We start from the raw sequence: 14,477 nt of genomic DNA, 5'->3' as shown, positions 1-14,477 counted from the left end.
GACAGGGGATTTGGCACAGGAGAGGAGATGCAAGTCCCCAGAATGTGGTTATGGGAAGTCTCAGGACAACAGTTGGATAGCAAAGCCAAGACAACAGCTTGGAGCGAGAGGAGGATAGGCCTAAGGAAGAATGTCTCTAAGGGAAAAAAAAAGTTGAAAAGTATCGGATTCATGAGACCAGACAGAAAGACGTTTTATAGTCCTGATGGAGAGTTTATGGAATAATTAACAGTAGATGCATAGATAATTACACAAATGAAAAAAGTAGGCAATTTTTGACTCCAGGAAAAAAAGAGTTGTAGAGTTGTTTAGAGTTGTTTAATAAAGTGAATGTAATCTTAGTACAGTATACACTGTAAAAATATTCTTTTTTACTCTTAGGAATAGTTATATTCATGTAAACACTGACTCAATCAACCAGGGAATTTTGTAGACTGTCCAAGAGTCTGTTGATGGTCGAGAGAGAGAGAAAGAGAGATCATAAACTCATGGAGGAAGAACAGAGAGGGGACTTTCACTCCCTCCTGGCTCCAGCCTTCACCTTCCTGATGAAGAATCCCAAACCAGTATCTACGCACCTGTGATTTTCTGCAGCCCTATACTTACTGGACAACTCTTCTTGCTTACTGCCACGTGTAAGTGTAAACTAGCACTCTCTGTCTCTGTCTCTCTGTCTCTGTCTCTCTTTGCCTCTCTCTCTCTCTCTCTCACACACACACACACACACACACTCACACACCTCTGACTTATCCTCTTCCTCATCCTTTCCCAAGCCAACTCATCATACCTTCACTTTTATCAGTGGCTCCACTCTTTTTCCAATCTTCCAGTTTGGCTTTTCCACTACTTAATACCCTATATCCAGTCTGTTTCTGTTGGCTTTGTAAAGCCTTCCAAAGTCCCTGCCCTGTCTCCAGCTATAATCTAATCCAGAGTTTATATGAACTTTATAAAGTGTACAATGTGACAAAAATGTAAAAGAAAGTATAAATCTTGCTAAAGTTTAAATGTTCATTGTAGAAATTTTGGAAAATATAGAAAAGCACAAAGAAGATAAAAATAATCTCCATTCTTAAGTTCAATTTGTAATTTGGTGTGTTTCCATCCAGCCTCTTTTTCATGTGTATATAATAATCTTTTCTGAAACAATAAAACAAATATTGTGACTATGTTGTATATGCCTCTGTAACATTTTCATTTACTAAACTAAAAACATTTTATTACATAAAAAATTCTTCTGTGTCATTTTAATGGCTGCATAGAATCCCATTATAGCTATCCTATAATTTATTTAATTGACCCCATTTATAAATATTTTCATTGTTTTGGTTTTTTACTCTTAGGAATAGCACCATCTCTGATTAGTTAGTTAGGATAACTTAAAAGTGTAGTTGCTGAGTCAAAGTTGTGCTTATTTTTTTTTCAATGTGGTTAAAAAAAACCCCCACATAACATAAAATTTACCATCTTAAGCTTTAAACAAATTTTTTAATGGAAGTATAGTTGATGTACAATATTACATGTTATATGTGTAAAATATAGTGATTCACAATTTATAAAGATTATATTCCATTTATAGTTACTACAAAATATTGACTATATTCCCTGTGTTGTACAATACATCCTTGTAGCTTATTTATAGTTTGTACCTCTTAATCCCTTACCCCTATCTCGCCCCTCCCCACTTCCCTCTCTCCACTGGTTACCACTAGTTTGTTCTCTAATTTGTGAGTCTGTTCCTTTTTTGTTATAGTCACTACACTAGTTTGTTTTATTTGTTAGATTCCACATATAAGTGATATTATACATTATTTGTCTTTCTCCGTCTGACTTCTCTTAGTATAATACCCTCCAAGTCCATCCGTATTGCTGCAAATGGCAAAATTTCATTCCTTTTTATGGCTGAGTAATATTTCATTGTGTGTGTGTGTGTGTATATATATATATATATATATATATATATATATATATATATAATAATGACACTATGAACATTGGGGTGCATGTATCTTTTCAAATTAGAGTTTTCGTTTTCTTCAGATATATACCCAGGTGTGGAATTGCTGGGTCATATGGTAGTTCTATTTTGAGTTTTTTGAGAAAACTCCATACTGTTTTCCACAGTGGCTGCACCAATTTACACTTCCACCAACAGTGTTCAAGGGTTCCCTTTTCTCCACATCCTCACCAACATTTTTTATTTGTGTCTTTTTGATGATAGCCAGTCTGACAGGTGTGAGATGATATCTCATTGTGGTTTTAATTTGCATTTCTCTGATGATTAATGATGTTGAGCATCTTTTCATGTGCCTGTTGGCCATCTGTATGTCTTCTTTGGAAGAATGTCTATTTAGGTCTTCTGCCCATTTTTTTGACTGGGTTGTTTGGTTTTTTGATATTGAGTGTATGAACTGTTTATATATTTTGGATATTAACACTTTATTGAACATATCATTTGAAAATATTTTCTCCCATTCAGTTGATGGTTTCCTTTGCTATGCAAAAGCTTTTAAGTTTAATTATTTTCCATTTGTTTGTTGTTGCTTTTATTTCCTTTGCTTTAGGAGATAGATCCAAAAAAACAGTGCTACAATTTATGTCAAAGATGTTACGCCTATGTTTTCTTCCAGGAGTTTTATTGTTTCTGGTCTTACACTTAGGTCTTTAATCCATTTTGAGTTTATTTTTGTATATGGCATTGGAGAATATTCTAATTTCATTGTTTTACATGAAGCTGTCCAGTTTTCCCAGCACCACTTATTGAAGACACTGTCTTTTCTCCATTGTGTATTCTTGCCTCCTTTGTTGTAGATTAATTGACCATAAGTGCATGGGTTTATTTCTGGGCTCTGTATACGCTTCCATTGATCTATGTGTCTGTTTTTGTGCCAGTACTATACTGTTTTGATTACTGCAGCTTTGTCGTATAGTCTGAAGTCAGGGAGCATGATTCCTCCAGCTCTGTTCTCCTTTCTCAACATTGTTTTAGCTATTTTGGCTCTTTTTTGTTTCCATACAAATATTAAAATTATTTGTTCTAGTTCTGTGAAAAATGCCCTTAGTATTGTGATAGGGATTGCACTGAATCTGTGGATTGCCTTTGGTAGTATAGCCATTTTAACAATATTAATTCTTCCAATCCATGAACAACACAGTACATCTTTCCAACGGTTTGTGTCTTCTTGCTTTCATCAGTGTCTTATAGTTTTGCAGTACAGGTCTTTTACCTCCTTAGGTAGGTTTACCATCTTAATTATTTTTAAGTGTGCAGTACAGTGGTATCAACTATATGCATATTGTTGTGCAGCTGATCTATAGGACTTTTTCATCTTGCAAAACTGAAACTCTATATCTATTGAACAATTCCCTTTTCCCCTCCCCTCAGCCCGTGGCAATCACCATTCTACTAAGAGTTTGACTATTTTAGATATCTCATAGAAATGGAATAATGCAGTATTTGTCTTTTTGTGGGGTCGTGTTCATTTTCAAGGCTTTTGAAATGCAGTGTTAAACTGGCTTCCCAAAAGGTTGTGATAATTTACCCTTTGACTGAAAATATGAGTGTCCATCTGGGCTACACTTTCACTGTTGCTTAGAATCCATCCTTTGTTTCAATTCTTGCCCAATCCTTAGAGGAACAAAAGGAGTGGCCTTGAACACGTTTTCTTTTGGATAGGCCATTGTCCTATCCTAAATCCTAGCTGAAATACTTGCTAGGGTACTTACTGGCTGTGTGACCTTGGACAAGTCACAAACTCTCTGTGCCTCTGTTTCCTTATTTGTAAAATGGGAACAATTATAGTATATTATTATATATTCACACTTTTATACGTACTTATTATGAGGAATACATGAGTTAATAAATGTGAAGCTCTATGAACAGTGCCTGTAATATAAGTCCAGAAGAGAGGTAGTTATTATTGTCGTTGTTATTATTAGACTGTACAAGATTTCTGCTGTCAAAGTACTTATCTACCATTTTGTCCAATCCTTGACAAGCTAATAAATGAAAAATGATAGCCAGCTATTTCAATTTGTAAAATTATTGTAAATAGTTATAAAATTGTAATTTTAAAATTATCGATTATCAGTGAACTTGAACATTTCTCTTTGTTTATATTGGCTATTTATACTTCCATCACGATTTCCCTTTCCAAAGCACTGTGGTAAACAGGAGCTCACTTGACTTCCTAACAAGCTTCTGAATCAAGAAGGCAGCAATCGGGCAATTGGGATTAACATGTATACACGGATGTTTATAAAACTGATGACTAATAAAAACCTGCTGTATAAAAAAAAAAGTGATCAAATGTATTCTATTGGAAAGAAGAAAAAAGAGACCATGTTTACTGTCTAAATTACATAATAATTTTTAAAAAGGCAGCAATCATCATCCCTACTTTCCGAATTGAAAACTGAGGCTCAGAGGGTTACAATTCTAGTCCCAGGTTTCAGATCTCACCTTTCAAAGCCTAACGTCTGTCCCAGAAAGTATTCCCGGGAAAAGCTTTTGTTACTGGTACCCACCCGCCCCTGCCCCAGCTCCAGCTCCAGCTGCAGCTCCAGCACCAGCACCGATGCGGGGCGTCCAGACACGCTCTCTACGCACGCGCGGGCCTCCCTGTGGGCGGGGCCTCGACGCGCCGACCCGCCCTCCGCCTCCCGGCCCCGCCCAATCCGAGGCGCGGCAGGCTCGTACTGCAGGCTGGGAGGTAGGGGAAGGCGGGGGTTCCCCCTTGGGCCTTTGTCCGAGTCCCGAGACCCGGGAGGGAAGGCCCCGACTCCCGAGCGCCGCCCGTCTCCAGCGCCGTTTTGCACCGGGAGTGGGCGGCGGCGGGAGGGGAGCTCTCCTGGGGCTGGGCTTGGGCCCGGGCGGGGCGGTGGAGGAGGGCGGGCCCCTCGGGCCGAGCGGGCCGTAACCTTCTGGGAGGGCAGAGGTGGGAAAGCCCTGGTCCGGAGGCTGGAGGCCGCGCGAGCCTTGGGCTCCCCGCCAGCCCGTTTCGATACTTCGGCCGGTCGGTCCCTCTGGGCCGCGGTGTCCTCGTAATTCTGGCGGTCCCACGCTGGATGCAGCGCGCTACAGTGTAGGAAACCGTTCACAGGGCTCTTCGCATTTGGTGCTCACATGGCAGCTCGTGGGAGGGTGCCAGGGGATGGACTGTTGTCCCATTGTGCAGACGGAGAAAACTAAAGCTCAGAGTGGGGAGGAGATTTGCCTAGAGACTCCCAGCGAGGTGGTGGCAGTGGGACTCAGGTCTTACACCTCTAATGCAGCGCCCTTTTCCCCGGGCCCCTCTGCCTCCCCTGCCAAAGGAAGGGGCTGAGGTAGGGCATTAGTGAATGGAAGTTCGTTCGTTCGTTCTTTTTTTGTTTTTAGATCCGCCGCCTTCTGTACCATCCAGGTCAGAGCTGACTAAGAAGTATAGAGAAGCCAAGTCATGGATCCACCTGCACGTAAAGAAAAAACCAAAGTTAAAGAGGCTGTCAGCAGAGTTGAGAAGGCCAAGCAGAAATCAGCCCAGCAGGAGCTGAAGCAAAGACAGAGAGCAGAGGTGAGAGTAAGGAGGGCCTGTATACCTGTAGTCTGCTGGAGATGATGCCGGTATAGAGAGATAGAGCTGTGACGGGAAGCCCTACCTGCCTCCAGCCAATCCAGCCAAAACAGGTGTTATCCCAGGTTTCCAGAGGAGATCACTGAGGTTCCAGAGTCACATACCAAGTGTCAGAACCCCGACCGGTACCAGATAGCCTCCAGATGACTCCTGGCGCAGAGCTTTTGTGGTAGGACCTGAGGGAAGGAAGAAAGGAAAAAGAGAAGGGACATGTAAGGGAGGGGTTCCGTAAGGGAGTGAGCGAGAGCAAGTGTCACACACACTAGTACAGATGTCCTGGATTTGGCCTGGAGAGTTGCTCCTCCTAATTGGGAAGTAGAGGCCCAAGCTCTACATCCAACACTGTGTTCCTTTGTTCAGTCTGCACTTAAAAATCAACCTGTTTACATGAATATTTTATTTTAGCATTTAATATCAGGAAAAAGCTTCCCACAGTCTTCCCTCTTTCTATTTCTTTTGCTTTTGCTTGTTTCTTTTCTTTTTTTTTTTTTAGAAATTTAAAAATACAGAAAAGCAGAATATTATAACAAACACCTGGGTACTCAGCACCCCAGATTGGTAGTGTTTAACATTTTGTCATATTTGCCTGGAGTCTTTTTTAAATAAGATAAGTAAAAATTACATAAAAATTTGAAGTCCCCTTTCTCCATTTACTTTTCCCCTCCTTGTGGGCAACCACTATTTTTTTTTATACTTTTACACTCAAATATTTGTAGATATTTTTGAACAATATAAAATGTTCTTTTGTGTTTTAAAAGCTTACATTAAACTGATTCCACGTGTTTTATTTTGCATTTTGTTTATGTTTTTTAGAACTATTCATGTTAATGTAAGAATCTAGTTTATTCCTCATCACTGCTAATAGTAGTCTAGTTTATGGATCCACTTTAGTATATTTACCCGTCCTCCGGTAACGGATGTTTAAATAATTTATAGGGTTTTTTTTGCTGTTACAACCAATGCTGTAGTGAAAAACTTTTAGATGTCTCCTTGGGCACCTGTGCTGGAATTCCTGAAGGGCATATATAACTAGAAGTAGAATTATTGGGTACATTTTCAAGTTTACTAGACATTGCCAAATTGTTTTCAGAGAGACGTACAAGTTTGCACCTGCATTAGCAGTGTGAGAGAGTTCTCATTCTTCACTTCTTTTCCAATGCTTAATAGTGTCAGACTTTAAATTTTTGTTAATCTGATCCATTCACTCACAATATTGAACTGCTACTACATGCCAGGCACTGTTGTAGGAACAGAGGAGTCCCTGCCTTTGTGGAGCGTGCATTCAGCGGGGGAGGCCGACATAAACATAATAAGTAAACTTAATAGTGTGTTTGAAATTAATCCATAAACTGAAATCTGCCTTTGGATTAAGGCAGACTCTCCGAGAGCTGTGGACCTGGGTTCTAACAGATTGTGCCCCTCTTTCCTTCACCTCCCCCATCTTCACCTGGACACAGGCCCCCAGACGGTTTTACTGCTCAGCGCTTTGGTGAAAGTTGGAGGGCTGCTGTAAGAAACAGCCCTAGGAAACTGTCCTTTGTGAACACTGCAGCGATAATATTGTTGAGGACATTGTTCATGTGTTTACTGACACCCTGCCGGTGAGGTTCCACAGGTTACACTTACTTGTCTGACTTCAACTCCTCCATAAATTCCAGTTCTTCCCAGGTCACCTTGGACAAGATACTTAACCTCTCTGAACCTCAGCTCTTCAGTTCCTTTTTGGTAAAATGAGGATGATAACATCAATTACACAAGATTGTTGTAAGGAATAGAAATGTTGTATGTAAAGCATGTAGGACGGTGCCTGTGGCCCAGAGAAAGCGCTCAGAAATGGCAGCGACTGATTGTTATCAGGAGTCGCTGTTTTCATCGTGCGGACTTGAAGGTGAATTGTGCTCATTTGCCAAGATGTCATACCGGACTTGCACTGTCGATGCAGCTGGCCCTTGTTGAGCTCCTCAGATGTGCCAGGCACATGCATCACCACATGTAATCCTCACACCAGGGTACATTATTGTTGCTCCCATTCTGACCTTTGTAAATCCTTCCTGGAATAAGGAAGGGAGATACAACATACATGACCTTGTGAGGTAGAAAGTATTATCCTCATTTCAAGTGAAGTGTTGGGACCAGAATTCCTAGGTAGTAAGGGATTGAGGGGCAGGACTGCCATCTAAACAGGTCTCTGGACTTTCTCCCCTGCTCCCTGCTTTGCCCCACAGTTGCCTTGCTGTTTTGTGTGTGTTGCCTGGAATGCAGTTTCCTAAGATAGGAATGTGACAAGAGCCCTTGTGGGGAGGCGGAGACACAGTTTCCCTTCAGTTCTGTATAGATGCCACATTCCAGAAAGTGAGATGAGAAGGAGAGATGAGAGGGGTGAATGGGAACGGAGGCCCATTTGGCAGCTGAAGCAGCATTTGGTACTGTTGGTGATCCTGTCCTTGAAAGTCTCATTCCTTGGCTTGGACCCTTGACCCATTTTGAGTCTCTTCTTTCTCTGCTTAATGAATTACTTAATATATTCTTAATACATAATACTTAATATATTAAGTATATTCATACTTAATATATTCTTAATTATATAATACATATAAATAATATATATATAATGTGTTTGTGCACTTAAAGAAGATGAATAAAACAAACACCCAACTACAGAAATAGAACATGACCAGTAACTTAGAAGCTCTTCAGGCCTCACTCTGGCCATGTCCCCAGCCTTCCCACTAGCAGTACCCTCGGTCCTTAATTTCATGCTAATCACTCCCTTGCTGTTCTGTATTAATTTACTATTTCTGTGCATACCCCTAAATAATATTTTATAGCATAACACTATACTGTCTAGTTTTGCATGTTTCTGAACTTTATATATGTTACCGTATTCTGTGACTGGTTCTCTTCATTCAGCATCTTTTTTTTTTTTTTTAACCATGTAGATTTACTTATTTATTTGTTTGTTTTATGGTAAAACATACATAAAACTTGACCATTTTAACTATCAGTATTATGCTTTTTGAGAATCATTTGTGTCGTTTGAGACTATTTTCATCACTGTGGAATTCCGTTTTACTTAAAGATTATAGATTTTTTTTTCTTTTAATGTATTTTTGGCTGCGTTGGGTCTTCGTTGCTGTGCGTGGGCTTTCTCTAGTTGTGGCGAGTGGGGGCTGCTCTTCGTTGCTGTGCGCGGACTTCTCACTGCAGTGGCTTCTCTTGTTGTGGAGCACAGGCTCTAGGTGCGCGGGCTTCAGTAGTTGTGGCACATGGGCTCAGTAGTTGTGGCTCGTGGGCTCTAGAGCACAGGCTCAGTAGTTGTGGTGCACTGGCTTAGTTGCTCCACGGAATGTGGGATCTTCCCTGACCAGGGCTCGAACCCATGTCCCCTGCATTGGCAGGTGGATTCTTAACCACTACGCCACCAGGGAAGTCCCAAGATTATAGAATCTTATCAAAATTTTTTAAAATTGGGGAAAAAAAAGATTGTAGGATTATTCAAGCTTTCTATTTAGTCAGTTTTTTTTTTTTTTTTTTTGCGGTACGCGAGCCTCTCACTGCTGTGGCCTCACCCCTTGCAGAGCACAGGCTCCGTACGCTCAGGCTCAGCGGCCATGGCTCACGGGCCCAGCCGCTCCGCAGCATGTGGGATCTTCCCGGGCCGGGGCACGAACCCGTGTCCTCCGCATTGGCAGGCGGACTCTCAACCACTGCGCCACCAGGGAAGCCCCTATTTAGTCAGTTTTGATCATTTAAGTTTTCAAACTTATTGACACAGAGTTCATAAGTTTTGTTTTAATCTCCATTGTGTCAGTAATTACGACTTCTTTTAAATTCTAATAATGTTTGTGCCTTCTCCCTTCTTATCTCGACCTGTCTTGTCAGAGGTTTGCAGGGTTTTCTTTAGTATTTTCAAAGAACCATCTTGCAGTTTTGGTGATCCTCTCTATTGTACATTCGGTTGCTTTTTCATTCATTTCTGCTCTTATTTTGTATTTTCTATTTGTCTCACTTCTCAGGTTTTTTCCCCTTCTTTTTGATTACTCAAGTTTTATCCCCTACACACAAACACGGTCCTTCTTTTTTTTCTTCTATACAAATGTGGAAGCTTTATGTTGTTTCTCTTCCCTTGGTGGATTAATTGATTGCTGCAAGGTGAGCAATAAGGTAGACACCCTGCCTTTCACCTTAGAATGTCTCTCACAGTTTTCTTTCCACCCCACTGCCTACCCTGGGTCATGTTCCTACTATCTCCTCCCGCACTATTGTAATAGGTGTCTCCTAATGCCTATAATCTCTCCTCCCCAACTCCATCTCTCACATGGTCTCCAGTTTTCTTTCCCAAAGCACAGATATAATCAAGTTGCTTCCCTGCACACTTCTCTCTCCAGAGTCAGCCCGATAAAGTCCAGATTCTTTGGCATGGCATTTAAGGCCCTAACATACTTTTCTTGCTTTCTCCAGCTCCCCAAACCCCATTCCATGATATCTTCCATATTAGCATACTTGAAGTTTCTAGAACTAATGCTGTACTTTTGCATTATATTTATTTAATCATAATATCCACTCCCCCATCACCTATGTCCTTTCCCCAGTCTCTACCTGTTCAAATCCTACCGATCCTTTAAAGGCCTGATCAGTCACCTGCCTCACTGCTTCTTATCTGATTCCCCAGTGGAGTTACTGTCTACCTCTCCTGCCCCTGCATTACCAATGCAGTTCTGGCATTTTCAAATGACACAGCCTCTTGTGTCTGAAGATACACTAAGCATTTGCCTCCATTGCTAACATGTCTTTTCTCCCGTTCAGATCTATGCCCTCAACAGAGTCATGACAGAACTGGAGCAGCAGCAGTTTGATGAGTTCTGTAAACAGATGCAGCCTCCTGGAGAGTGAGCTACCCCTGCATTCACACTCGATGGGACCCTGGAGGCTTTGTTTGTGTGTTACCAGTCTTAAGCTGAGATGGCCCATTTGGAGCCTTACACAACTGGACAAGAAGACATTTGTGTTATTCCTGAAACGATAAATCGGAACTTCCTATATCTAACTTACTTCACTAGTTCCTCCGATCTGAATTGGCCCATTGCTTGCTGAAGAGACTTGTTCTGTTCTTCCAAGACAATAGATTCTTTTTTTTTAACTTTTTCTATTTTTTGAAAAAAAAATCAGTGTTTCTTGTGAAACTGTAAATCTCCAAAACTACAAATAAAATACTAATAAGATGTTTGTTTGCTCATACTTTAGGGTCAGGGCGCCTAGCCATAGAAGGTGGAGTCTGAAAGAACGTACTAGGCAGGCAAAGTTGAGGTGAGCAGAGGGGACCCTTTCTCCTTCGGGAGGAGAGTGGAGAGGAGAGGAGAGAGAGAACATGGCTGCTTCCAGATTTCATTCTTCCTGGGCCTAAAGCTCTGCAGACCCTACAGACCCTAAGGTTTTAGCCACACGGGTATAAATATGTGGCCTCTGCTCCCAGATGAGCCACAACTCTGGTTAGAGGCTTGAAGCTAGGATTCCTGTCACCCTATGAATGTGGACAGCTAGTGGTAGGCTTGTACCAGCAGGGGGAGGGGAGTGAGGCGCTTTTGGTTTCTCATTTTAGTTTTTGGTTTTTCATTTTTCATTTTCATCTTTCACCTTATTAGGCCTAGAAGCAGAACACGTATGGAAATGAGGCAGATCGCTCAGCGAGGGCACAAGAGCCAACACTGCCACCTCCATTACTCTCCACACTGGAAATGCCTGTATTTTCCCTAGTGGTGCTGGGAATATCTCCAGCAATTCCCCTCTCCTTTGTCTCCCTGCTGCTCTGAAGTCACTGAGAATTCTGTTCCCATTGTTGTGTTTGTTTTAGGAATAAACGGCGGAGTTAAGGAGCTTGCTATCCCTGTGGAGAATGTGTTTTGAGAGCCTAAGTTATAGTCAAGGAATACCTCTACATAGATTATCCCCATAAGCAGTAATTAGGTTCTATAGGATCCTACTGAATTTGGGTTGAATGCAGATTTTTCAGTTTTGTGTTTTGGAGAAATGGGGGTTTGGAGTAAGCTGTCATAAACCTAAGGAAATGATGTATTAGTATGTTGGAAAGAGCAGTTTTTGGAGTCAGATGACTTGGGGTCAAGTGCCATCTTTACTGCACTGGATAAGTTATTGACCTCTCCAAGCCTCACTCTTCTCCCATCTGTGTAATGGAATAATATTTTCTTCTTCTCAAGATCATTCATTGAGAAATAAGTAAGATAATGTATTTAATAACTACTCAGTAAATATTACTTCCCAACTACCTTACTTCATGGGATATGTTTCAAATTTCAAATAACCAATTAATATATGAGCATTGGTTGGAAAGATTCTGATCCTTAGTTGGGAACTGCTTGTATTAACATGTTGCAGCCCTGGATATAGTTCATCCTAGAGAAGTTTTCTAGTATTGCAAACTGTAGGCGGTTGTAAAATCAGTTGAATAAATTGTGACCAGCTTTTCTTTTTAATGAAATAATAGAACAGATTGTAAAATATCACATGTGGTAAGGATATTGTTTCATGAAGCTTTTGTTTCAGCTTTCAGTTTTTCACCATTGAGTATAATGTTAGCTGTGGGTTTGTCATATATGCACTTTAATATGTCAAGGTACATTCCTTCCATACCCACTTTATTGAGAGTTCTTATCATAAATGGGTGTTGAATCTTGTCAAATGCTTTTTCTGCATCTATTGAGATGATCATATGGTTCTCATACTTCATTTTGTTAATGTGGTGTAGCACATTGATTGCTTTGTTGTTGTTGAACCATCCTGCCATCCCTGGGATAAATCCCACTTGATCATGGTGTATGATCCTTAATGTATTGTTGTATTTGGTTTGCCAATGTTTTGTTGAGGATTCTTGCATCTATGTTCAGTAGTGATACTGGTCTGTAATTTTTTTTGTGTTTTCTTCGTCTGGTTTTGGTATTAGGGTGATGTGGGCCTTGTAAAATAGTTAGGAAGCGCTCCCTCCTTTTCAACTATTTTTTGGAATAGTTTGAGAAGGATAGGTATTAATTCTTCTTTGAATGTTTTGTAGAATTCACCTGTGAAGCCATCTGGCCCTGGAATTTTGTTTTAGGGGAGGTTTTTGATTACTGTTTCAATCTCTGCACCAGTGATCGATCTATTCAGATTTTCTGTTTCTTCATGATCCACTCTTGGAAGACTATATGATTCTAAGAACTTATCCATTCTTTCTAGGTTGCCCAATTTGTTGATGTATAGCTGATCATGATATTCTCTTCTGATCCTTTGTTCTTCTGTGGTATCTGTTGTTATTGCTCCTCTTTCATTTCTGAGTTTATTTATCATTACCTTCTCTCTTTTTTTCTTAGTGAGTCTAGCTAATGGTTTGTCAGTTTTGTTTGTCTTTCAGAGAACCAGCTCTTAGTTTCATTGATCTTTTCTATTGTCTTTTCGGTCTCTACTTCATTTATTTCTGCTCTGATCTTTAATATTTCCTTTCTTCAGCAAACTTTGGGCTTCACTTGTTCTTCTTTTTCTAGTTCCTTCAGGTGTAAGGTTAGAGTGCTTGAGATTTTTCTTGTTTCTTGAGGTAGACCTGTATTACTATAAACTTCCCTCTTAGTACCACTTTTGGTGCATCTCATAGTTTTTTTTTGTTTTTTTTTTTTGTTTGTTTTTTTGCGGTACACGGGCCTCTCACTGTTGCAGCCTCTCCCGTTGCGGAGCACAGGCTCCGGACGCGCAGGCCCAGCGGCCATGGCTCACGGGCCCAACCGCTCCACGGCATATGGGATCCTCCCGGACCAGGGCACGAACACGTGTCCCCTGCATCGGCAGGCGGACTCTCAACCACTGCGCCACCAGGGAAGCCCCCATCTCATAGGTTTTGGCATGTCAAAATTTCACTTTCATTTGTCTTCAGATAATTTTTATTTTTCCTTTGATTTCTTTGTTGACCCACTAGTTGTTCAGTAGCATGTTGTTCAGTCTCCACATATTTGTGATTTTTTTTCCCACCTTTCTTCTTGTAGTTGATTTCTAGTTTCATACCGTTGTTATCAGAAAAGATGCTTGAGAAGTATGTTTTCTAAGTCTTGGCCTTCCCACTTGTTCCTAAGATCTGTGATATGTTAGAATATTTTATTTTATTTATCTAGTTAATTTTATAACAAGTTCTATTTTAGTTCTATTTTTTATTTTGATTCCTGACTAAGGACGTAAAGACACTGAATGGTTATAGCATTAGCATCCTGAGACCCCAGAGCCAGAGTAGAAGTGTAGCCTTACTTCCATATAGGTAGAAGGAAGCACGTGTCCCTCTGTTAAGTCAAGAGGCTCTTAGCTGACTATCCTCATATTGGTATAACCTAAACATTTTTTTGAGGCAATGTAGTATGATTGTTATTGCTATAAACAAAGTACAATTTATACAATCAAATGTGTATTTTCCCGTTCAAAGCAGTCCTCTTGGAAGTCTACATATTTATTTTAGCTCTGCTGCTATGGCTCAAAATGGACATGGAAATCCTCTTTCAGAATTGCATCTTTTTCCTTTGAATGTAGTTCAAGTTTTAGATATAGCCAAAAATCATTTGAGGCCAAATCTGATAGCTAATGTGGTTTTGGTTTAAGAAGAGGACATCACGGGCTTCTCTGGTGGCGCAGTGGTTGAGAGTCTGCCTGCCAATGCAGGGGACACGGGTTCGTGCCCCCGTCCGGGAAGATCCCACGTGCCGCAGAGCGGCTGGGCGCGTGAGCCATGGCTGCTGAGCCTGCGCGTCCGGAGCCTGTGCTCTGCCACGGGAGAGGCCACAACAGTGAGAGGCCCGCGTACCGCAAAAAAAAAAGAGGACATCACTGGCTAATATT

At 40.9% G+C, this 14,477-nt stretch overlaps 1 protein-coding gene across 3 annotated transcripts; it reads left to right on the top strand.

The window, feature by feature from the left end:
• Positions 1-4,671: 4,671 nt before the first annotated feature.
• SVBP (small vasohibin binding protein) lies at positions 4,672-10,834 on the top strand. 3 transcript variants are annotated; one of them, XM_032642149.1, is made up of 3 exons: positions 4,672-4,712; positions 5,378-5,552; positions 10,419-10,834. In XM_032642149.1, exons 2-3 carry the CDS (start codon positions 5,439-5,441, stop codon positions 10,503-10,505), a joined length of 201 nt encoding a protein of 66 aa, XP_032498040.1. In that variant the 5' UTR covers positions 4,672-4,712; positions 5,378-5,438; the 3' UTR covers positions 10,506-10,834. The 3 variants fall into 3 exon arrangements, with proteins under 3 accessions (XP_032498040.1, XP_032498039.1, XP_032498038.1); XM_032642148.1 differs by lacking the exon at positions 4,672-4,712 and adding an exon at positions 4,728-5,084; XM_032642147.1 differs by lacking the exon at positions 4,672-4,712 and having other exon boundaries at positions 4,728-5,552.
• Positions 10,835-14,477: the final 3,643 nt, after the last annotated feature.

The sequence above is a fragment of the Phocoena sinus genome, chromosome 1, assembly GCF_008692025.1.
Source record: "Phocoena sinus isolate mPhoSin1 chromosome 1, mPhoSin1.pri, whole genome shotgun sequence".
Lineage (NCBI taxonomy): Eukaryota > Metazoa > Chordata > Mammalia > Artiodactyla > Phocoenidae > Phocoena > Phocoena sinus.
Note: the sequence above shows the minus strand (reverse complement) of the source record. Positions and strands in the feature narration are given on the sequence as shown.